Consider the following 26,987-nt stretch of genomic DNA (forward strand, 5'->3'; position numbering starts at 1 on the left):
AGAAATGGCAAAAGTTTTGCAGGCAGAGCTCTAGGTCAGGACTCGAAACTGTTTATTATTACCAATCTTGATTGCAATAACGTGGATCTTTTCAACCAAGGAGATGTAAATGGTATTACAGAATAACTGGGCACAGCCCTTTATTAGATAATCTTGTTCTTAATTAGAATCCAGTGTCCTGACAACATGTGGATTGTTAATTGTAATTATTCAGTATCGATGAAAAGTAATCATTGATCCTATTGAAGGAAATATTTGCATTCATCTGACATTTACAGGAAACAGGGTGCCCAGAGGAAGTTTACACTTCTCTAATATAAAGCCAAAATCTTAACCAATATGAAACCCACTCAGCAGAAATTACACTGCAGTGGTAAACTGCAAGGACACCATACAAGTTATAGAACAGTGTGATCAAAATATTGAACGGATACAAGATGTTTTATTTCCATATCTTTGCTGTCAATTCGCAGGCATTAACATAATTACCTAGGAGACAGCAAAACCAAACATTTCATTCCCTGTAATTTAAATCATGTTCAATTTGGATTGTTTAATCCACTATCTGGCTGCTAACATGCATGGGAGGCCAACGTCTAGAAAGCAGTTAACAGAAAGATATCTGGACATAATTCTTCACTAGACATTCACGTTAAGTGTGTACAGTCATAGCCATGTCTTCCTTTGATTCGTGACCCAAATAACTCTGCCAGTGTTACAGGGGACCTTCCATATACTGAAGAATCCAAACCATGATAAATATTGCTAAGTATAACAGTTCACTTAATAAAATGTTTTTCCAGTTAAAGCCTCCCAAACAAACACTAGAAACATTGAAACTTCCTGGCAGATTAAAACTGTGTGCCGGACCGAGACTCGAACTCGGGACCTTTGCCTTTCGCGGGCAAGTGCTCTACCAACTGAGCTACCCAAGCACAACTCACGCCCCGTCCTCACAGCTTTAATTCTGCCAGTATCTCGTCTCCTACCTTCCAAACTTCACAGAAGCTCTCCTGTTAAGTTTGGAAGGTAGGAGACGAGGTACTGGCAGAAGTAAAGCTGTGAGGACGGGGCGTGAGTCGTGCTTGGGTAGCTCAGTTGGTAGAGCACTTGCCCACGAAAGGCAAAGGTCCAGAGTTCGAGTCTCGGTCCGGCACACAGTTTTAATCTGCCAGGAAGTTTCATATCAGCGCACACTCCGCTGCAGAGTGAAAATCTCATTCTGGATACTAGAAACATTGTTTAGAAATGCTTCAAAATACTAAAAATTTAAATGCAGCGGCCTCATGAAGTACTGTCTGTATTTTCTTCAGCAGGCAGCTCTTCAACTACACTTTTAACAACTATCTTTTATAGAAGTAGCGATTTTCCAGTAATTAAACTTTTATTCCTACTTTATTTGTTTATTTCGCAGTTTACCTTCATCTGTCAATAAAGTACAACACTTCATAACTGTCGTACAGCAAGAACTTAAGACTTGCGCACAAGGAATTCAGCGAGAAAACAAAATAATAATATCCAGAATTAGATATCAGTGGTATAAAGCTACAACATGCCTAATAACCAATTTTTTTATTGGCTGGGAGATCAATACTTCTGTAATCTCTAGCATTGGGTGTGCCATTTCTGTTTCTCAAAACAATGTGATCTATCAATCTCTCTGATCAGAACTTTTGAGAACATTAAGTGTCTGCCAAATTCTTTAAAGCACCAAGCACACTTAAGGATATTGGATAATCCTGTTTCATATTATCAATCAAAATAAAACTGGTATTAGTAATAAGAATAGATTAATTTATTGGAAACTGGCATAAATATAATACCATGAGAAATACTGTACATGAAAAACTTTATTACAAATATTACAACTGCTGCCATACACAGTGAAGTTAACCACTTCTAAAATGAAACAGTAAAAGCCAAATGATAGGTCAAAATTGTTCCAGTGCAGTCACGGTAGTAAGCTGCAAAAACATCTCTGAAATTTATACTCACATTCCAGTGATTTATGACATTTATTAGTATTCTGTAACCAAATTACTTTGATATTAGCTTTAGATGTTTTGGATCACAAAACAGTCATTTAAAGATTACAAATTGTTTTTGCAGCTAACAATACTGTCTACTTTATTCCAATTTTATGAAGGTAGTAACATATTGAGACGAGTAGGATGTAAAAGTAATGTTCTGTGGATTTCCAGACACTTACAAAAAGAAAATACAGTTTTCAGTAACTTCATAATTTGTACATAAAAAATGAAAACTTTGTGAACAGAGCTCAAAGCAGTCTCTCAAACATAAAATATGGACTACGTTTGTAAGACAGCTTTTCTCAATGGAAATCATTTTGGGGGTCGAGCAAATAATAAATTACACATTACCTCAACAATGTCTATAACTATTTCTGTACCAAGAGGACACATTTGCAAAATGTCACAGTATGGAAACTAATGGCAGGTTTCATTTATTTTCAAGCAATGAGGTCAGGTGCAACATTTGATCACTAAATACAACACCTCATTACTTTTTCTCTGTGTAAATAAGTGACTTCAAAGAAATGAAAAGTGTTACAACAGTAAAGGAAAGATAAGGAATGCAAATTATAAAATGGAATGAGCATTAATCTTTGAAGTATTTTTTACGCGTCATGCACTGTAGAATACTCTAAGAGTTATCATAACTCGATGGAAAAGTGGCCCATTAAGTTACAGTAACACAATGTAGCTGCATTCCATTCTTACAGAAACTTTATTCCATCTTTCCTATACAACTGAGACAAAACCACAAAGAAATCATGCCTCCTTTCAATTGGAAAAATTTACAGCTAACAAAGAACTTATTGCCTGTTTTAATGTTCCAGTCTTCTTTTTCCACAGTAGCACTTTACCACTCATTACAGGTGCGCTGCAGAAGCCAAATTATTTATTTGTATACTTGTATTATCATTTTAAAGCAAATCTCACATAGAAATCAGTTAACATTGTTTTTAAACATTCACACATCTCTTCACCAACGTAACACAGAACTTAAAAAAATTACAATAAATTAGACTGTTCTCAATACCTCCAATAAAATATGAAACAAAATCAACTGTTCAGATTTTATTTCTGATTAATTTCAATCAGCCAACATCGAGTAACTGAAGTAACACTGAAATTTACTTCCATAAAATTCTTAATGAAGTAATAAGTGGGAGGAAAGGCTGTGGATAATACCACACGAAGGGAGTTTGATCTTTTGTGTCTATTGAGTAGTTGCTGTTACTCAGAAGTGCACTCGATCTGAAAACAACTGATTTCATGAGCACTAGAATGTACTTTATGGCTGCAGTGCCCCACTTGGCAATGGAACGGCTCCTGGAGAAATGATTGGGGAACTCGGCACTAGTCCACTCACCACTGAATTGCCAGTCATAGGAGGACCAACTGTAAATCAGAAAAACACAGATATTAAAATAAATACATGACAATTGCAACAATCAAGTGACTAACACTTGACAATCCCTAAACAGATTTATTGTGAAACTGTAGCAACTATTTCACCACCTGTTTATTAATGTTGTATTCTGGACTGAGGCCATACAATATAGCAGTCAAGTGCTCGTGCATACATATTTTAAGTAAATTAACAATACATAATTAAAATGGATGATATTTAACACTTAAACAGAATATTACAGTATTATATGAAACTTTCTGTAGGTCATGCTGGCAAACTGGCTTCTTATTTATTATTTAGGATGATGACAGGGACCTGAAAAACTCTAATTTCGTGGTAAGTGCAAACACAGAAGCAAAATCTGCCTCAAAATGCAAAAATGCCTAACAAACGCTATTTCATAGCAGGTGTTATCCAGATGAAGTATTTTATCACATATAGGCCCTAGTTTGAAATGACTGATTTCTGCACATATATATCGAAAATTTAACCAGTTTTCTTTTACTGGCATTGCACACCACGCGGCGAAGCCCAATTTGGAAATGTAATGTGCATAAGAATGTGTTTGCAAAATTGCACAAATTGAAAAACACATCAGTGCATTTGATGCTCTGACACTACACCAACTGCAGACAAAGAGTCTGTACGAGATGCACACTGCTTACTGCCACATGGAACTTAGCCATGGGACGTACCCTCTTCAAGCAAAGAAACACTTATCTTTGTCTGCTAACTGAAGTTTATAGTTGGTATAAAGTGGACATTTTAACATGGCTGTTTTAAACTGTGGCTGCATCCAATAGAGGTTGGGTTGTAACTTCCTAGTTTATGGAAAGGCCAGCATCAGCAAGCTACTGCATGATAGTCATTACCGAGTGTTGTGTGTGTGTGTGTGTGTGTGTGTGTGTGTGTGTGTGTTGCTCGATTGATTTTCTTGTTTTGAAAGAGTGAAGAGACTAATTGTCCATCACAGAGTTGGATTACAACCCTATGACCACGTGTCAGCTCTGTTTTCACAAATGCACAGAACACCAATGTAGGCTGCCTGTCCTGTAAAATGGAGGAGGGACTTGTTTCCCCACACAGCTCCTCACTCCTCTGGTGGTCAAAAATTCTAGTTTGCTTACATTGGTGGCCATTGTCAGTTTATAGCAATCAGACCCTGCGCTATAATGATTGGAAAACAATACTTGCCGACTTATTTTGACCACACAGAAAGCCTTCCCCAATGCACAAATAGATTTATTTTCAATTTTATTTTGACTCAAGTACCTTCCTGCTTCTATCTGTAGTGTTAATTGTAAGTTGCAGGGCTATGAATACCTGTGAAAGATAAAAATCAATATTCTGCAGATTCTGTAATTATTGAATTTGGTGGGAAAAGAAAAGGTTGAGAAATACCTTCCAGAGAAACACACTGCTCATATACAGGAATATACTGCTGCTTCAACACAAACGAGCATTTGTTGAAAACAGAGCCAAAAGAAGAAGACAAGCAAACATCTTTCCAGAAAAAATGGTTGAAGTTCTTGCAAAAGCTAACATTCCAGTCAAAAAGCTCATCAATCATTTTGCGCAACAGACAATTTCAAAGCACTAAGGCTTTGTCTTCAAGCACTTGTGTGACAATCTTAAATTTGTACATCTAATCACTTATAAACAAAAAATCTTAGGCTTTTCAGCAAAAATAGATGTGAATTTTGCCAAAACTTGACGTTGCACCTTCAAGTCCCTAATGATGACATACTGTGAACAGTGATAAGAAAACACTAAGTGTGATTCTGCAACATTATAACAGCTACCCACATATAGCGCGAGAGAGAGAGAGAGAGAGAGAGAGAGAGAGAGAGCGCACTCACACAGGTTCAGAGGAGTTGCCAAACCTAACTTAGTTCCGTGTCGTATAACTCAGTTTTTCTATTTTTCAAAGCAATAAGTTCGAAGACAACACTACAAACAAGTCACCAAGATCAAGAATTCTTCACTGTTAGAAAGTTCTCAGAGCAATCACACGAATATCTACATGTGGTGGAAAATAGTGCATGTTTGTCACTGAATAATCAAAACTGTTTGTCTCAATTATGAAGATTATATAAAAGATAAAGTACACAAAGATTGTCAAAATTACAAGCTACAAAGCAAGAAGAATTTAAATTGTGTATAGCACAGCCTAGAACAACTTATTTTCCATTATGTACGATTGGCAATATACAAAAAAACTTCGATATTACACAAAGAATCACCATCTAAAGTAAGATGGCATGTCACCAATCACATCAATGCCCTATTATAGGAAAATATAATGCAGTTTTTTTTTTATTAAAAAGGCATTTGATTCAAAACACTGAAGGAATTTTCAGTAGATAGGAAAATTCTGAAAACAACTAAACAAATGCTACACCTGGAAGTTAAATTTACTGAAAAAACTTCTAGTACCTTCCAAATAATATTAGTCACACCAGGAGACTGTCTGATAAAATTATTATTCAATTGTGTGCTGGAAAAAGATAAAAGAGAATTGAAAATAGAGGAAGAAAAATTTAATAACCACATGAAGTTGAGTGGATGGAAAGAAGAGATAAATTGTTTGGCCTTTGCAAACAATAATACATGGACCCTCAGGAAATGCAAAGGAAAGAGAACAACTTTTGAAGGAAACAGCCAAGAACGCAGGTCAACAAATATCGTTAGAAACAATAAAATACATGACCAACGAAAGTAATGCAAACAGAATTTTTAAAATTAAGTATGGTAACATCAAGAAAATAGACAACTTAAAATATATCACTGAAAACGTAAATATAAAAATAAGTAATCAAATCAGAAGTGTAAAAAAATGAATACCATACATGAAAGTGAGAAATCTGTGCAATGTATTATAATACAGATGTAAGACCCCAAGTACACTACGAGTTAGAAACACTACTTCTATCTGGATTCAAAACAGCATTAGAAGATTTGGAGACGACAAAGAGAAGAAACCCACAAAAAAGGTTAGGTTCAATCAAGAACAAAAATGGCAATTGAGTTTTCAGATAAAGTAAAAAATTGTTAAAGCAACACGCCTCACACCAGACATGGACTCATACCTTGAAAAGTCATTCTGGATAACACGCTGATGTTACATAATGGGCATTTTACACGGTCAAGATGTCCTCTCAGAGAAGAAGTGTTGATAGGTCATGCCCAATCCAGAGATTAGCTAATAAGCTATACCACATGCAGGTGACACTTCCAACCATTCCTCGCAAGAACATATGGATATGTGCCTCATTAGCAAGTTAACTGCATGCAGGGAACTTCATATTGTGAAGAACACTTAAACACGCAGGCACATAAAAATGTAGAAGTTCCCACGCATGAAAAACTTAACTATCAAGTTCAAAATATTGACACATGTACTTTATGAACAGATCAGATGAAAGAATACGCTGAATTGTTACAGAAGAAAACATTTCTTATGAACATCAGTTTACGTATCACACTGATAAACCAAAACATTACAACCACTGCCCACTGCGACACTGGATGCCACCTGGTGGTGTTGCAGGCACATGATGCGCAAACTTAACTATGCAAGTACAGCAGGCACGTGACGTGCTAACATACCAATGTGAAGTAGAGAGTGTATAAAATGTAGACTAGCAATGACAAGGAAAATGTTTCTGAAGATGAGAAATTTGTTGGTATCGAGTATAGATTTAAGTGCCAGGAAGTCTTTTCTGAAAGTATTTGTATGGAGTGTAGCCATGAATGGAAGTGAAACATGGACGATAACTAGTTTAGACAAGAAGAGAATGGAAGCTTTCGAAATGTGGTGCTACAGAAGAATGCTGAAGATTAGATGGGTAGATCACGTAACTAATGAGGTGGTACTGAATAGAATTGGGGAAAGAGAAATCTGTGGCAGAACTTGACTAGAAGAAGGGATTGGTTGATAGCGCATGTTCTGATGTATCAAGGGATCACCAATTTAGTACTGGAGGGCAGCGTGGAGGGTAAAAATAATAGAGGGAGACCACGAGATGATCACTAAGCTGATTCAGAGGATTGTAGGTTGCAATAGTTACTTGGAGGTGGAGCAGCTAGTGCAGGATAGAGTAGCATGGAGAGCTGCATCAAAGTGGTCTCTGGACTGAAGACCACAACAGCAACATGAACAATGCACACCCTAAAAATGTACAGACAGTGAGTGGCCCAACAGCAATATCAAAGATTATTTACAATAATGTTAGAGATTTACATTTCCATCTGTTCAAAGTTCACACCACACAGCAATCACTACCAACTGGTTTACACCTGAGTGTTAATACCAAACTGCAATTTCTTGCAACTTGATAACATCACATTAAGCTGATTTCCATGATAGCACAATAAGGAACACATGAAAATTATTTAGTATGGTTTCACACTGCCAAGCATCGGTGCCATCATCATCGGAACAAAAGATGCAAGCATATTTATTTTGTTGTCCAAATGTCTCCGGACATAAGACAGTCATCACGCTAAAGATGCTAAAAACATTTAAAATTAAGGATGCTGCTTGCTAAGCATTCTAAAGATGTTGAAGTAACATACATACAAACAAGGAACAATAAGGCTGCCACAGTGAAGCACAGCTTGTTCCAAATCGTTTTACACATGACAAGGAGAAGCTGTGCCTTTCCTTTAATGCCACATCAGAAACTTTTAACTTGTTTAGTGGACAACAGATGAAATTTGTAGCACATTTGTCATGTAAAGCCTCAAACAAAGATAAAAAATTATTTACAAGCATAATGAACAGAAATGTATCTGCTACATGGGAAGTGTGCACCTCCATTGTATTGCACGGTAAAATGTTTCTTTTGATGTTCCAATCACCAACAACACACTACAGCCTGTGTCAACAAAGTTTACTTGTACTATATGAAAATAGTGCACTGATACCACAGACAATGCGAAATATGTACTCGAACAAGATGATTTTATTTCATTATGGCAACAAATTATAAATTACAGAAATCACGAATGAAACAGAAGTATTGAGAGCAAATTTAATATAGCAGTTCATACGAGCAGTCAAAGCATAAGTAGAGAATACAATTAGTGTATACTTCAGTATCAGCATCAAATGAAGCTATTTGAAAGCCACAACAACTCTGAAGCTTAACAGCTAAAAAGCTGCAACGCCTAATGAAAGTATGTTGTTGAGCAAAAGAAAACTGACAACTTTCTGGCACTTATTTTTTACTAGCCATTACTGTCAAGTTCTGAGGAAGCAGAATGGATATGAAACATTTCTGAGAGCAAAAATGTAAAGAATTTCCTTGGAAGATAAGATGATCTACCTCAGCTCCCAGCAATATGTGAGACAGTGAATACAATCTCAACAGAAAAAGTGGTGGACATTCTGTGAGGAACAGACAACCGACATATATACACAGTCTGACGTTGCCAAGGGGAATATCAGCATCTATCTTCTGTGAGAGATCCACCGGGAAGATGAGTAAAAGCGTCTGAGACGTTATTTCTTTTCATTCTTTGTGCAAGTTATTGACTGACTGGATTATCCAAACATGCTACATGACACCTGAATTCACGCCAACCACAGCTACATTATGGTGTATGAAATTATATTGTTCAACAAGGGTTACACATTTCTAGTTATTTGCAATCCGCCAAAACAAACTTTAGATAAGAGACGAAGTTACTGTCAGTTCTGGAGTACTAATGAACAGTCCTCCATGTATTACAACTTACAGCTGCGGAGTGCATATTGATTCAGTCACCACCAGTTTAAAGAACAATTATCAAAATGCAGAACTGCAATAAACAACATTCACTACCAAATGTACATGCAACCAATAAGTTTCTATATAGTTTAGCAGGATTCAATCACACCCTTTCAAGTAAATGAGCAGTATCTAAGTACAACATATTTACCATACAGCAGCACATTTATTTTGACATCAATAGAACCAGACATGGTAAGGAAACAGTAATCTGCAAATTTTTAAAAAGAAACAAGACATAAAACCATGGAGACCTGTGAAACCCACAAGAACATTACCAAGATGCTTACAATTTAACCATTCCATTCCTCATTTTCAATTCATATCTACGTATATGCTTTATATGGCTGGGACCACTTTGAATCATTACTATCCCCTCCACATCCTATACAATTCCCGCGCAGAAGAACAAAGTGTCCACAACAAACTAATCTCTCTTATCTTACTATTACAACCCATTTGCGAGACAAATTGTAGCACAGTCTACTTTTAATAACATTACCTACAGTTTCCTAACTTGGGTCTGTAAGAATGTTATCTTTCTTCTAGAATCTCCCATAAAAAGCTCAAGATCTGCCAACTTTCATATTGAATATTCTGACTTGTTACAGCCCTAACAGAGCACCTTTGAATTCCTGACTAGAGAAGTATTCAAGAATAGCCATCATTAGTAACTTACATGCTTTCCTAACCAGAGGCACTGCAATAAAATATTACTAATGGTGAGTTAGGTGGAATAACAAATTGGGACTGAGAGGCTGACACAGGCACAGGACAGTGAAATACAGTAATAACAAGAAAGGGGATGAAGGCAGTCAACTACTGAATTGGCAGTGACTTAGGACAAGAGGGGAAAAGGTGTGTGTGTGTGTGTGTGTGTGTGTGTGTGTGTGTGTGTGTGTGTGTATATATATTTGGTGGTGACGAAATTTCAGTGTGTTTACGTATTGTAGCATTCATCAATTTCAAGTAGTAGCTTATAATAGCGACTTCCCCTGGTGCAGCTTTTACGGTTACTGTAGAAGTAATGATATGGGGTAATCACAAAGTCCATAAAACATTTTAGAAATCCCTATAGGTAAATGGCTAAATACAACTTACACAATACAAAATAGGATAATTTTTTTTAATGTAATGCCAGCAAACTGGTTTGAAAGACTTAACAGAGGTGGCACCGACCACTGCTGCTAGAAACTGCAGCAAACGAGGCAGAGGAAGCATTGTGTGTGTTAGAATTTGCCCGTTGCCAACATTAGTGAGTGTGCTAAGAGCTTTTAATGTCTTTTTCACACAACACCACTGACCTACAACAGCATAGTGAAGTGGTACAAGAAATTCGAGGAGGATGTTTGGTTGTGCAATGCACGACATTCGGGTCCAATGGATGTGTCAGATCAGATAGATGATGTGCTCTTCAGACTGAGCTTGGAATAAAGGATGGAATAAACCCTCGGAATAAAGGATGTAACAGACACACGGCTTATCCACAGCTCGAGAGATTGGTTCCACACTGAATGTTCACTCTGCAGCAGAGTGTGCACTGATTTCACACTTCCTGGCACATTAAAGCTGTGTGCCAGCCTGGGACTTGAACGTGGGGCATTTAGCTTTCTCACGAAATGTACAAAAGTAAAACTGTGATGGTGGATCATGCTTCAATAGCTCCACTGCCTGTGAAAGGCAAAGATCTCAGGTTCGAGTTCAGTCTAGCACACAGTTTTAATCTGTCAGTTTCAAATTCTCTCTCTCTCTCTCTCTCTCTCTCTCTCTCTCACACACACACACACACACACACACACACACACACACACACACAGAGAGAGAGACACACACACACGGCTGCAGAGTGAAAATTCAATCTGGATCACTCAGTACGTTGTGTGCTAAGTCCAACAAGACAGTCTATGAACCCTTCTTTACTGAAAGAACTGTCAATGTATTCCTTTTCTTGGCATGCTGTAATTGTGGCTCATGTCAACTTGCCACTGGTAACAGATTTCACCTTTCAACAAGCTTTGGAGTTCACAGACAACGGTGTCCACTGGGGCTCTACGAATCCCCATGTGGTGATGGAGACAGAGTTAAAGTCTCCTGCTGTGAATGTAGGGCAGCGATTTTCGGCAGTGGGCTAATCCTTACTTAGCTGTTGGAACAGGAAAACTGTCCACTTTTTGAATATCTACAGTCAGTCAAAGGAAAGCTGATATGGCAACAAGATGGAGCACCACCCACATTACGGATTTACTGTAAGAGACCTTATACATGAAAACATTGATGAATGGATTGGAAGATGGGATCACAGTCCCCAGATATCACACCCATGGATTTTTCAGTCTGGGAGAATATAAAAAAAATGTTTCTTCAATCAGGATTCATGATTTGAGCATTTGAAGGAATGACTCCAATCAGAATTTGAAAACCTACAACCCCAGAACATATGCAACAAAATATGTAAATCAGTCTTGAAAAGAGGCCATGTTTGCTTAGAACGGCACTGAAACCACTTTTGAGCATCTTCCGTAGATATTTCTTTTTGACAATAAATTTCTCTTTTTATCTGTTTATTACTATTGCAGTAAACTTTTTTGACAATTGACAAAACTCACCCTGTACAGAAATAGGAATGTTATCAAATTATTTGCAGATACACTTCCTTGAACTTATAAGTAACAATGAAACAACCACTAAATCTTGACATCACATTAAACAGTATTTCTGTCTCCCTGAGGGCACAACTACAACAGTACAGTCTGTATTTAGGAGGAAGGAAATGGGGGGGGGGGGGAGATATCTATACTTATCTATGGACAGCAAAATTAGGCTTCTACTTTATTTAGTTCAAATAATAACAAACAAGGAAATTTGCCTTGACCTTGTCAATGGAACTATCTTTGCCTTACGTGATCAAAGGAAACTGCAGGAAACAAAGCTGGATGAAAAATTCTAACCACTATCCTGAATGCAAATGTCTTCAGTTGTCCATAAAGGTGGTAAAAGTCTATTTTCTCATACTGACCCTATATGACAAAATATATTATGTAAATTAAGCAAAACTACATCTATTTCTGAAATTTCTGGTAGTCGTTTCATATTTTGAACAAAAAATTTAAAAACATTGTTTCTTCTCTACACAGTCTAATTTTAAGGAAGTACACAGTTAATAATTCCATTGCTTCACATTTTTACAGTCGTTTTGTAGCTTTATTATGCACACACCATTTTTTATGATTATTGTGATACTACAAAGTTACGTAACTGGTCATACTAATTTCAAATCTGTGGTGAAAATGCTGTTGCTGGGTACTTCACATTATATTAGTTAAGGAATGTATGCATTACTCAAAATGATTTTCAAATATCAATATTGCTTCTGAAGCTAGGCAGAAAGGTAAGCCTCCCTAATATGGAGTAAAACCATTTGGAGCAGAAGTACTCTTTGTCTAGCTGCTCATTCAGAATTTTTTCATGATCATGTTACTCTCTTGTTTTGTTTTTTCTAAATTCACAGTTTTTATTTTGTTTCAAAGTAGAGGACACTGCAAATCCAACGGCACATTTATGTACATGCCAATCATCCCAAGATGTTTTAAGTGTGAAAATTTGTTGTGATACATCCAGAAACTAAGTGCTTAGCACTGTTTCTGGATGCCTGAAACAAGTTGCACACACCTGTTGGTAGTGTTGTAAGTGTTACATCTCTTAATATTTCTTGCATTAGTTTGAGAAGAGTTGACCTGTTGCTTTGCAACATTCACTTTATATGACTGAAAACTTGTCCCATGAAAGTTAATTCAATTTTTAACCACCAGATTCCCATTGTGTACATTTCAGAGTCCTTAATTGTGCAGCTCATAATCACCTCCATAAATACCCTACCCAGCAATCAACAAAGACCACAACAATGTTTAAGAATACATTTTGACTGTATTTCCACCAACTACATGTATAATATCCTGACCACATGACATCCTGTATACAGGCCAGTAAAACAGCCCCGCTGTAACAGCCATTTGTCAATCACAAAGGTACTTTTAAAAGAACTGCATGATTTACTGAAAATTTTAATACTCAAATGTGTAAATATTCCATGCTGATTGTAATCTGTTTGAATGCAATCTTTGCAATTTCAGTTTGTTGCAATACAATGACAGTTACAGAAAACAGCAGTATAAAGACTCAATATAGTTTGTAACTAATGAAGCTGACTGCTGCTGTACAATACATGACAGCTGAGTTAAGTTTGTAAAAGAGAGATGATAATGCAAGGATAACCTATTTTAGCCTGAGCTTTATGAGATTCACAATGTTTGATCCATACAAAACCAACAGAGTGGGGGAGTTGGAGAGTGGGGGAGTTGGAGAGTGGGGGAGTTGGAGAGTGGGGGAGTTGGAGAGTGGGGGAGTTGGAGAGTGGGGGAGTTGGAGAGTGGGGGAGTTGGAGAGTGGGGGAGTTGGAGAGTGGGGGAGTTGGAGAGTGGGGGAGTTGGAGAGTGGGGGAGTTGGAGAGTGGGGGAGTTGGAGAGTGGGGGAGTTGGAGAGTGGGGGAGTTAAAAGAGAAAAATAATCTAGACCTAACACTGGTGCCATAATTCAAATCAATTAGTGGGTATTTCCAATTTTCTACTGATTCCTCATAATCTTGGTTAACTGTGGCACTAAAGGTATAATTGTTTCATAACTGCTTAACACATTCAAAGGATGTTCCACATGAAAATTATTTGCTTTAATGAAGCCTGAAGGAATTTTAGGACAAGATTGAGTTGAGAGATATTTATGAATCCTGAGAGTTGACACTTGGGAGAAACTGGTCACAGCGTAAGCAGAAAGATTAAGGTCAAGTACAGTTATACACTAATATACCACACCCAACAGTTTCTTAATAACATATGCAGTTTCATTTTTGTGTCAAGACATATTTACATAGTCAAGTTCAGAGAACTGGTAAATAACAAAGATAATGCTGTTACGAATGTTAACCCTTAACCGGAATCTTAGGTCATTTAGGACCCGCCAACAACGATAAAACCGTCTAACAATGGAAGCGCGTGGAGTTTCAGTTATGCATGCCAGTGTAATCTCAGTACATTGTTAGGGGCACCAGAGACCGGGAGCTTGCTGCTTGAAAATTACTGGAAGTGGATGTAAGTGCCATCCCTGGGTCCAATTTGACCCGTGATTCCAGAGACGGGATTTTTAGTCAATGTATACTGACATTTTGTGGTGTTTCACTCACTTTATTCCCACAATGCTGTGGGGTCTCATTGAAAAAGAAATCTGAACTATTATTAGATGAAAATTATTCAGATACCAAATCTTTTGAGTGCCTATCCACCTTGTGATGAAGAGAACATAAGTGGCAATGAGAAGTGACGACGACAATACACAACAAGACATTTCTTCTGATTCAAGTAATTCATCGTCTGATGAAGAGACAGAGAGCCACCTGTCAAGCAGTGCATATTTTCGAACTAAAAATAAATTCAAGTGGTCTACTCATCCACCAGCTAGGTCCAGAGTCAAAAGTCACATCATCATCACTCACCTGCCTAGTCTCATCAGTACAGCTCATCAAAAACAGGACCACCAATTATATCATGGTAGTTGCTGACATCAGCTAAACTGATCCCACATATTTGTACTCACACCAATAAGAAAATAACAGAATATTGAGAGAAGTATAAAACTAATGCTACTTACACTAACCGTGTGAGTATTATGGAAATGAAAGCATTCTTTGGGTTGTTGCTATTATCAGGTGTATTCAAAATCTGGCCATGAAGATATAAAAAGTTTGTGGGCAACTGATGGAACAGACCAATAGGCATTCAGAATAACGATGTCAGCAAAGCGATTTATATTCCTGTTATCTGCTTTGAGATTTGATGACGTGATTCTAGGGAAGAAAGAAGAACTAATGATCGCGCTGCTCTTATCTCAGAAATATTTGGAAATTTCATTCAGAACTGTCAAAGAAACTATAGCTGCTCAGAATATGACAGTTGATGAAATGCTTTGCCATTTTAGAGGGAAATGATTTTTCAGGATTTATATCAAATCGAGGCCTGCTTAATATTGCATCAATATTACGTGCCTTTGTGACGCTAAAACACACTATTTACACAATGCTTTTATATATACTGGCAAAGAAATCACTAATAAAACAAGCCAACTTTCAGTTCCAACACAGAATGTACTGCAGCTTGCAAGAACCTTTATTTGGAACAAACAGAAATAAAACTGCCTATAACTGTTCTGTTCTATGGAGCTGGTTGACAATCTGATTGAAAATGGTTTGACTTACATTGGAACGATGTGCAAAAATAAAAGGGAAATACCACCAGAATCTTTAGCCAATAAACAATGGGTAGTAGGCTCTACGTTATTTGGTTTCGTGAGGGATAAATCATTGGCATCTTATGTGCCAAAAAAGAATCTAAAGTGTAGTGGTGATCTCATCAATGCACCATGACAATTCAGTAAATGAAAACAGATGAAAGCCTTAGATAATTTAATTTTACAACAAAACAAAAAGTGGTGTTGATACATTAGATCAGAAATGCATCAATTATTCAGTCTCTAGAAGAACTAAACAATGGCCATGTGTAATTTTTTCAGCAATATTGAATGTTGCAAGTGCAAATGGATTCTTATTATGGAAGGTATCAAATGGTAGAAAATGTATGAAACAATCATTAACATAAAAGAAATTTGACTAAATTTGATAAGGGCATTTATCACAGAAAGAAAGATGGAGTATTATTCATTTCCAGTAGATTTGAAGAATAGAATAGACAAATTTCTAGAGGCAGCTGATCAACCACAAAATGACCTATGACTAGCAAATTCACCTTGTAATCAAAGTGGCTCACAAAAAAGAGTAAGATGTTATTTATGTGGTCCTAAAACTGACAGTAAACAATCACAAAAATGTGACAGATGATTTAAATTCATCTGTAAACGACATGCAAAAAAAAAAAAGAAAAAGTTGTGTTCTAAGTGCCATTCTTAGTTCAGATACTGATATAGATAACATCCGGATACTTCCATGTTTCGTTTTCATTATTTTCGTTTCTGACTGATGGCATTAAGAGTCCCTATTTATGTTAAGGGGAAGGTATGAGAAACTCCATAGCATATTTAGGTTTTTTAATCTAAGCTTTATTTGTAATCATGTAGCATTCCAAAGTAAGGTACTACAAATTCTTGTAAAATATGAGACATAGGACTTAAAGTTAAAAAAATAACACAATGTAAAATTTTTGCCCAATAAAAGTTGATTTATATTTGAAACAAAACTTATTTTACCACAATCATTACATATCTACATATGAATTATATCTTTTATGGGGATTATGCAGAATTTTTATTCAAGGGTCCATTTGGACCCGCGATTCCAGTAATGTTCATCAAAATATCAATTCCAGTTAATGGTTAAGACAAACAGGAAAAATATGACCAAACAAACAATTGAAATGCAGAGAAGTGCATCTGAGACTTGTAAAAGTCGACAACGTTCTTTCTTTTGACAACAAACATGAGTATATGAAGGCAAATAAAAGTGGGAAAACAAAGTTAAAAAAAAATTGTTGCATACATTACAATGAATGATAGGTGGAACTGACATGGATGAGGTATGGTGAAAAGTTTCAACAGACATACCTGCCACATATACAAATGCAGAATACAATTGACATGTAGCATAAAGTAGCTTGCAAATTAATTATAACAGCCGATTTTTTGACATTTCTTTACTGTAAGTCATGAGATAAATTCAACCAAATACATGGAAATCCTTAGGTGCAGAAGTGTGCCAGACCTTTGCAGATGGTGTAGGAAGATTTCAATGTGAGCTGACCCTGTGTCACACTTCTAAAGCAGCCAAGACATTCATGGAAGAAAACACTGTTAATGTGCTTTGGTGGCCTTGTAATTAACCAGACTTAAATCCTATCAAGAATTTGTTGAGTACTGCAAAAAGACATCTTGGTGAACTAGACACAAAGGAATGAATGTTAGTAAATGGGGTAAAAGGTTTGTTTCATGACAACAAACTACAAAACATTTGCTGTAACCTGCTAAAATCTATGCCACAATGCGTTCATAAGCTCATTAAAGCAAAATGGGGATGTGTTAGGTATAATATTCAGTAAGTTACTAACTGTAAACTTCCACATGGGAAAAAATATCTCTAAAAACAAAGATGATGTGACTTACCAAACGAAAGCGCTGGCACGTCAATAGACACACAAACAAACACAAACATACACACAAAATTCTAGCTTTCCGCTCCTGGGATTGGAATGATTCCTTACCCTCTCCCTCAAAACCCAAATCCTTTTATCTTTCCCTCTCCTTCCCTCTTTCCTGACGAGGCAACCGTTGGTTGCGAAAGCTAGAATTTTGTGTGTACGTTTGTGTGTGTATCGACATGAAAGCGCTTTCGTTTGGTAAGTCACATCATCGATATATATATATATATATATATATATATATATATATATATATATATATAATAGAGGGAAACATTCCACGTAGGAAAAAATATATCTAAAAACAAAGATAATGTGACTTACCAAATGAAAGTGCTGGCAGGTCGACAGACACACAAACAAACACAAACATAAACACAAAATTCAAGCTTTCGCAACAAACTGTTGCCTCATCAGGAAAGAGGGAAGGAGAGGGAAAGACGAAAGGATGTGGGTTTTAAGGGAGAGGGTAAGGAGTCATTCCAATCCCGGGAGCGGAAAGACTTACCTTAGGGGGAAAAAAGGACGGGTATACACTCGCACACACACACACACACACACACACACACACACACACACACACACACATATATCCATCCACACATATACAGACACAAGCAGACATCTCACAAGCAGACATATTTAAAGACAAAGAGTTTGGGCAGAGATGTCAGTCGAGGCAGAAGTGCAGAGGCAAAGATGTTGTTGAATGACAGGTGAGATATGAGTGGCGGCAACTTGAAATTAGCGGAGATTGAGGCCTGGTGGATAACGAGAAGAGAGGATATATTGAAGAGCAAGTTCCCATCTCCGGAGCTCGGATAGGTTGGTGTTAATGGGAAGTATCCAGATAACCCGGACGGTGTAACACTGCGCCAAGATGTGCTGGCCGTGCACCAAGGCATGTTTAGCCACAGGGTGATCCTCATTACCAACAAACACTGTCCGCCTGTGTCCATTCATGTGAATGGACAGTTTGTTGCTGGTCATTCCCACATAGAATGCATCACAGTGTAGGCAGGTCAGTTGGTAGATCACGTGGGTGCTTTCACACGTGGCTCTGCCTTTGATCGTGTACACCTTCCGGGTTACAGGACTGGAGTAGGTGGAGGTGGGAGGGTGCATGGGACAGGTTTTACACCAGGGGCGGTTACAAGGGTAGGAGCCAGAGGGTAGGGAAGGTGGTTTGGGGATTTCATAGGGATGAACTAAGAGGTTACGAAGGTTAGGTGGACGGCGGAAAGACACTCTTGGTGGAGTGGGGAGAATTTCATGAAAGATGGATCTCATTTCAGGGCAGGATTTGAGGAAGTCGTATCCCTGCTGGAAAGCCACATCCTGTCACAAGTGGGGCACTTTTGTGGTTCTTCTGTGGGAGGTTCTGGGTTTGAGAGGATGAGGAAGTGGCTCTGGTCATTTGCTTCTGTACCAGGTCGGGAGGGTAGTTGCGGGATGCGAAGGCTGTTGTCAGGTTGTTGGTGTAATGCTTCAGGGATACATAGTGCTGGCAGGTCGACAGACACACAAACAAACACAAACATACGCACAAAATTCTAGCTTTCACAACCAACGGTTGCTTCGTCAGGAAAGAGGGAAGGAGAGAGAAACATGAAAGGATGTGGGTTTTAAGGGAGAGGGTAAGGAGTCATTCCAATCCCGGGAGCGGAAAGACTTACCTTGGGGGAAAAAAAGGACAGGTATACGCGCGCGCGCGCGCGCACACACACACACACACACACACACACACACACACACACACACACACACACACACACACACACGAGCAGAGTCTTTCCGCTCCCGGGATTGGAATGACTCCTTACCCTCTCCCTTAAAACCCACATCCTTTCATCTTTCCCTCTTTCCTGACGAAGCAACCGTTGGTTGCGAAAGCTAGAATTTTGTGTGTCTGTCGACCTGCCAGCACTTTCATTTGGTAAGTCAAATCATCTTTGCTTTTAGATATATTTTTCCTACGTGGAATGTTTCCCTCCATTATATATATAAACAAAGATGATGTGACTTACCGAACGAAAGCACTGGCAGGTCGATAGACACACAAACATACACAAACACACACTCAAAATTCAAGCTTTCGCAACAAAATGTTGCCTCATCAGGAAAGAGGGAAGGAGAGGGAAAGACGAGAGGATGTGGGTTTTAAGGGAGAGGGTAAGGAGTCATTCCAATCCCGGGAGCGGAAAGACTTACCTTAGGGGGGAAAAAAGGACGGGTATACACTCGCGCACACACACACACATACAGACACAAGCAGAAATATTTAAAGACAAAAAGTTTGGGCAAAGATGATGTTGAATGACAGGTGAGGTATGAGTGGCGGCAACTTGAAATTAGCGGAGATTGAGGCCTGGTGGGTAACGGGAAGAGAGGATATATTGAAGAGCAAGTTCCCATCTCCGGAGTTTGGATAGGTTGGTGTTGGTGGGAAGTATCCAGATAACCCGGACGGTGTAACACTGTGCCAAGATGTGATGGCCGTGCACCAAGGCATGTTTAGCCACAGGGTGATCCTCATTACCAACAAACACTGTCTGCCTGTGTCCATTCATGCGAATGGACAGTTTGTTGTTGGTCATTCCCACATAGAATGCATCACAGTGTAGGCAGGTCAGTTGGTAAATCTCGTGGGTGGGAGAGTGCATGGGACAGGTTATGCACCCTCCCACCACCACCTACTCCAGTCCTGTAACCCGGAAGGTGTACACAATCAAAGGCAGAGCCACATGTGAAAGCACCCATGTGATTTACCAAATGACCTGCCTACACTGTGACACATTCTATGTAGGAATGACCAGCAACAAACTGTCCATTCGCATGAATGGACACAGGCAGACAGTGTTTGTTGGTAATGAGGATCACCCTGTGGCTAAACATGCATTGATGCACGGCCATCACATCTTGGCACAGTGTTACACCGTCCGGGTTATCTGGATACTTCCCACCAACACCAACCTATCCGAACTCCGGAGATGGGAACTTGCTCTTCAATATATCCTCTCTTCCCGTTACCCACCAGGCCTCAATCTCCGCTAATTTCAAGTTACCGCCACTCATACCTCACCTGTCATTCAACATCATCTTTTGCCTCTTCACTTCCGCCTCGACTGACATCTTTGCCCAAACTCTTTGTCTTTAAATATGTCTGCTTGTGTCTGTATATGTGTGGATGGATATGTGTGTGTGTGCGCGAGTGTATACCCATCCTTTTTTCCCCCTAAGGTAAGTCTTTCCGCTCCCGGGATTGGAATGACTCCTTACCCTCTCCCTTAAAACCCACATCCTTTCGTCTTTCCCTCTCCTTCCCTCTTTCCTGATGAGGCAACAGTTTGTTGCGAAAGCTTGAATTTTGTGTGTATGTTTGTGTTTGTTTGTGTGTCTATCGACGTGCCAGCGCTTTCGTTTGTTAAGTCACATCATCTTTGTTTTTAGATATATTTTTCCCACGTGGAATGTTTCCCTCTATTAATAAATGTGCATAGTAACATTTACACGTCTTGTCCCAATTAATTTGCAGACTACTGCATATTACTAAACCCAAAACCGAACAGGATAAAGTTAAAATTTCCAATGACCTAAGCAAAACAGCACTTTAAGAATCCCTCTAGAATATGTAAACCCTGGTACAATCCAGGCAATGTGGGAAAAAAAGAAGAAGAAGAATAGAGTAGATGTAACGTAGTACTTCAAGTAATCAAGTGCTTCACGGTATGTATTGTACAATAAACTATCATGAAAAGGCTCAAAAAAATTAAACCTAACTGGAAATTAATGTGGGCTTGGATTAAAGATGAGCAGGGAATGAGAGAGTAAGCCTTACAGGAAAAAATCTTAACTGTAAAATAAAAATTAAACAGTACCTAATATAAAGGCATTCTGAAATTACAGATCATGGTTTACCTGTGAAATCAAAATTTTATGTCTAGAAAGTCAATGGACAGATAAAAAAATCTACTCACCAAGTCACAGCAGGGGAAAACCACACACACACACACACACACACACACACACACACACACACACACACACATTTAACTTTTGCAAGCTTCCAGAGCCAGCGGCTCCTCCTGATCGAAGGTTGAAAAGGAAGGAAGAGGGGTGAAGGAAAAGGACTGGAGAGGTTTAGGGAAAAGGATACACTGTAGAAAAATCACCCAGAACCCCAAGTCAGGAGAGGCTTGCCAGACAGGATGAGAAGGAAAGATTGACTGTTGGAGACTGCACCAGACAAGATTTGAAAACCTGAGAGCTTTAAAGGTGGAAGACAGGGTAACATGCAAGACAGAGATTACTACTAACACATTGTGCACGAGTTAGGAGTGAAAACTATGAAAAGCTAAGTGCATTGTATGTAACAAAGGTGGGATGGGTGACGGTGAAAAATATAGACAAGTCAGCAAATGAAAGATGTAGAAAAGTAAATAAAATGTGGAGTGCAGAAAGGAGCAGTTACTGTGAATAAATGCCGAGACGGAAGAAATTAATGCAAATTGACATCAGGTGGGAGGCGAGAACCAAGGACATTTTGTGCACATTCCCACCTGCGGAGTTCTGAGAAACTGGTGTCTGGGGAAAGAATCCAGATAGCATGTGTGGTGAAACAGGCACTGAGGTACCAACTGTCATGCTGTACAGCAAGCTCTGCAACAGGATATTGTGTGTTGCTTGTATACACCCTCTGCCTATGCCCATTCATTCTGACATAACTGAGTAGTAGTCATGCCGATGTAAAAGGCTGAACAGTGTTTACATAACAGCTGGTATATGGCGTGTCATTTCAGAGGTGGCTCTCCCTTTGATAGTATATGTTTTGCCAGTTACAGGGCACGGATAGATGGTGGTATGAGGGTGCATAGGGCAAGTCTTACACAGGGGGATGGTCACAGGGGTAGGAGCCATAGGGTAGAGAGATGAGTCTGCACCCAAGGGGCATAGGTCCGAAAAGTATATTGCGAAGATTGGGAGGGCAACAAAAAGATATTCTGGGTGTGGTTGGCAAAATCTCAGACAAAATGGATCTCATTTCATGGCATGATTTCAGGAAATCATGGCCTTGTTTAAGTAGCTGACTGATATATTCAAGACCAGGATAATACTGGGTGACAAGTGGTGTGCTCTGAACTTGTTTTTTTTGGAGGGATGGCCCGGGAAATTTGCTTTTGAACTAGGCTGTTGCGATAATTATGTCCGGTGAAGACTGAAGGGAGAATGGTGGTGTATTTCTGTAAACAGTGTGCATCCCAACAAATACGTCTGCCTCGAATCCCGAGGCTGTATGGGAGGGAACGTTTGACATGGAAAGGATGGCAATTGTCAAAATGTAAGTATTGTTGTTTGTTAGTAGGTCTGATGTGGGCAGAAATGTGTAGCTGACCATCTGTGAGGATGACATCAACAAGAAGGAAATGGCAGGGGAAACTGAATAGGACCAGGTGAAATGGTAGAAGGTATTCAAAGATTCCACGAATTTTAACAGGTCATCCTCACCATGACTCCGTACAGCAAAGATATCATAAATGTATCTAAAACAAACCAGGGGCTGGAGACTTGTGGATCCCACGAAAGTCCCCACCAAGTGACTCATGGAAAGGTTGGCATAGGAAGGAGCCATCCTGCTTCCCATGGCTGTACCCCTGATCTGCTTGTGAGTCTGCCCCCAAAAGCTGAAGTAATTGTTGGCAAGTATAAAGATGAGGAGGACTGATCTGTCTATTTTTCGCCATCCCCCTCCCACCTCTGTTACATACAACGCATTTATCTTTTCACTCTGATTAACTCATGCACGGAGTTTTAGTAGTGATCTCTGTCTTGCACATTACCCTGTCTTCCACCTTTAAGCTCTCAGGTTTTCAAATCTCATCCAGTGCAGTCCCCAACAATCAGTCTTTCTTTCTCATTCCATCCAGTAAGTCTCCTCTGTCCCAGGGTTCTGGTTGACTTTTCGAAACTGCACTCCTTTCCCTAAAACTCTCCAATCCTCCCCCTTCACCCCTCTGCATTCCCCTTCAATACTTCCATCAGAAGGAGGAGCCACTGGCTCCAAAAGCTTGTGAAAGTTAAATACGCGTGCGTGCGTGTGTGTGTGTGTGTGTGTGTGTGTGTGTGTTCCCCCGCCACCACTTGGTGAGTACATTTTATTATCTGTCCTTTTATATTATATAATCAAATCTATTGTCTAGTAACATTCACACTTTGTAGTCCACAATGTGGTGGATATCATGCTGCAAAAGCCCGTCGCATTTTTCAACCAAGACATTCCCAAGTTCATTCAGTGCACGAGGAGAGTTCCTGTGGTACCACACTGCAAGTTTCAAATTGTCTCAAGTACACTGAATTGGGTTAATGTCAACAGATCAAAGGCCATACCATTCAGCAATCTCTGTCTCCTAGTGGAAGATGTTCACGAATGTCGGCACATTGTGTTCCTGTATTTAATTTTTTGTTTGTTTTTAGTTACATGTCTGAAGTTCTTGCACACATTGAAATCCATGTGCTACAGTACTGTAGCACTCCACCAGATGTAGACAACTGATAAAGTGGAGTAGTAGTTGTTGTGGTCTTCAGTCCTGAGACTGATTTGATGAAGCTCTCCGTGCTATCCTATCCTGTGCAAGCTTCTTCATCTCCCAGTACATACTGCAGCCTACAGTCTTCTGAATCTTCTTAGTGTATTCATCTCTTGGTCTCACACTACGACTTTTACCCTCCACGCCGCCCTATAATACTAAATTGGTGATCACTTGATACCTCAAAACATGTCCTACAAACCGATCATTTCTTGTAGTCAAGTTGTGCCACAAACTCCTCTTCTCCCCAATTCTATTCAATACCTCCTCATTAGTTATGTGATCTACCCATCTAATCTTCAGCATTCTTCTGTAGCACCACATTTCGAAAGCTTCTATTCTCTTCTTGTCCAAACTATTTGTCGTCCATGTTTCACTTCCATACATGGCTACACTCCATAAAAATACTTTCAGAAATGACTTCCTGACACTTAAATCTATACTCGATGTTAACAAATTTCTCTTCTTCAGAAACGCTTTCCTTGCCATTGCCAGTCTACATTTTATATCCTCTCTACTTCGACCATCATCAGTTATTTTGCTCCCCAAATAGCAAAACTCATTTACTACTTTAAGTGTCTCATTTCCTAGTCTAATTCCCTCAGCATCACCCGACTTAATTTGATTACATTCCATTATCCTCGTTTTGCTTTTGTTGATGTACATCTTATATCCTCCTTTCAAGACACTGTCCATTCCATTCAACTGCTCTTAGAAGTCCTTTGCTGTCTATGACAGAATTAAGTCACCAGCAAACCTCAAAGTTTTTATTTCTTCTCCATGGATTTTAATACCTACTCTGAATTTTTCTTTTGTTCCCTTTATTGCTTGCTCAATATACAGATTGAATAACATCAGGGATAGGCTACAACCCTGTCTCACTCCCTTCCCAACCACTGCTTCCCTTTCATGCCCCTCGACTCTTATAACTGCCATCTGGTTTCTGTACAAATTGTAAATAGCCTTTCGCTCCCTGTATTTTACCCATGCCAACTTCAGAATTTGAAAGAGAGTATTCCAGTCAACATTGTCAAAAGCTTTCTCTAAGTCTACAAATGCTAGAAACGTAGGTCTGCCTTTCCTTAATCTGTTCTCCAAGATAAGTCAAAGGGTCAGTATTGCCTCACGTGTTCCAACGTTTCTTTGGAATCCAAACTGATCTTCCCCGAGGTCGGCTTCTACCAGTTTTTCCATTCGTCTGTAAAGAATTCGCATTTGTATTTTGTAGCCGTGACTTATTAAACTGATAGTTCGGTAATTTTCACATCTGTCAACACCTGCTTTCTTTGGGATTGGAATTATTATATTCTTCTTGAAGTGGTTCAAATGGCTCTGAGCACTATGGGACTTAACTGCTGAGGTCATTAGTCCCCTAGAACTTAGAACTAGTTAAACCTAACTAACCTAAGGACATCACAAACATCCATGCCCGAGGCAGGATTCGAACCTGCGACCGTAGCGGTCTTGCGGTTCCAGACTGCAGCGCCTTTAACCGCACGGCCACTTCGGCCGGCTTCTTGAAGTCTGAGGGTATTTCGCCTGTCTCATACATTTTGCTCAGCAGATGGTAGAGTTTTGTCAGGACTGGCTCTCCCAAGGCTGCCAGTAGTTCTAATGGAATGTTGTCTACTCCCGCGGCCTTGTTTCGACTTAGGTCTTTCAGTGCTCTGTTAAACTCTGTACACAGTATCATATCTCCCATTTCATATTGATCTACATCCTCTTCTATTTCCATAATATTGCCCTTAAGTACCTCCCCTCGTACAGACCCTCTATATACTCCTTCCACCTTTCTGCTTTCCCTTCTTTGCTTAGAACTGGGCTTCCATCTGAGCTCTTAATATTCATACAAGTGGTTCTCTTTTCTCCAAAAAAGTCTCTAATTTTCCTATAGGCAGTATCAATCTTACCCCTAGTGAGAGAAGCCTCTACATCCTTACATTTGTCTGCTAGCCATGCCTTCTTAGCCATTTTGCACTTCCTGTTGATCTTATTTTTGACACGTTTGTATTCCTTTTTGCCTGCTTCATTTACTGCATTTTTATATTTTCTCCTTTCATTAATTAAATTCAATATCTCTTCCGTCACCCAAGGATTTCTACTAGTCCTCGTCTTTTTACGTACTTGATCCTCTGCTGCCTTCACTACTTCATTCCTCAAAGCTACCCATTCTTCTTCTACTGTATTTCTTTCCCCCATTCTTGTCAATTGTTCCATTATGTTCTCCCTGAAACTCTGTACAACCTTTGGTTTAGTCAGGTTACCCAAGTCCCATCTCCTTAAATTGTACTACTGTAGTAGGCGTGGGCTTCGTGTCTATCTTGGCCACAATAATGCGTTCATTATGCTGTTTGTAGTAGCTTGCCCTCATTTCTATTTTCCTATTCATTATTGAACCTACTCATGCATTACCCCTATTTGATTTTGTATTTATAATCCTGTATTCACCTGACCAAAAGTCTTGTTCCTCCTGCCACTGAACTTCACTAATTCCCACTATATCTAACTTTAACCTATCCATTTCCCTTTTTAAATTTTCTAACCTACCTGCCCGATTAAGGGATCCGACATTCCGCGTTCCGATCCGTAGAACGCCAGTTTTCTTTCTCCAGATAACGACGTCCTCTGGAGTAGTCCCCGCCCTGAGATCCGAATGGGGGACTATTTTACCTCCGGAATATTTTACCCAAGAGGACGCCATCATCATTTAACCATACAGTGAAGCTGCACGCCCAGACTGTTGCCCCTGCAACTATTGAAAAGGCTGCTGCCCCTCTTCAGGAACCACGCGTTTGTCTGGTCTCTCAACAGATACCCCTCCATTGTGGTTGCACCTACGGTACGGCTATTTGTATCGCTGAGGCACGCAAGCCTCCCCACCAACGTCAAGGTCCATGGTTCACGGGGGGAGGCAAACTTGATTTGCATCCTTATAGTGGTGC

General features: G+C 39.2%; 1 protein-coding gene across 4 annotated transcripts in view; it reads right to left on the minus strand.

Annotated features, from left to right (window-relative positions):
- Positions 1 to 1,832: 1,832 nt before the first annotated feature.
- LOC126262396 (casein kinase II subunit alpha) overlaps positions 1,833 to 26,987 on the minus strand; it is a 72,550-nt gene continuing 47,395 nt past the window's right edge. For all 4 annotated transcript variants that reach the window (XM_049959009.1, XM_049959007.1, XM_049959010.1 and 1 more), the window contains exon 9: positions 1,833 to 3,425. In XM_049959009.1, the coding sequence (XP_049814966.1) occupies positions 3,319 to 3,425 (107 nt within the window). In that variant the 3' untranslated portion in view covers positions 1,833 to 3,318. The remainder of the gene's footprint in view (positions 3,426 to 26,987) is intronic.

The sequence above is a fragment of the Schistocerca nitens genome, chromosome 6 (genome assembly GCF_023898315.1).
Source record: "Schistocerca nitens isolate TAMUIC-IGC-003100 chromosome 6, iqSchNite1.1, whole genome shotgun sequence".
Taxonomy (NCBI): Eukaryota; Metazoa; Arthropoda; class Insecta; order Orthoptera; family Acrididae; genus Schistocerca; species Schistocerca nitens.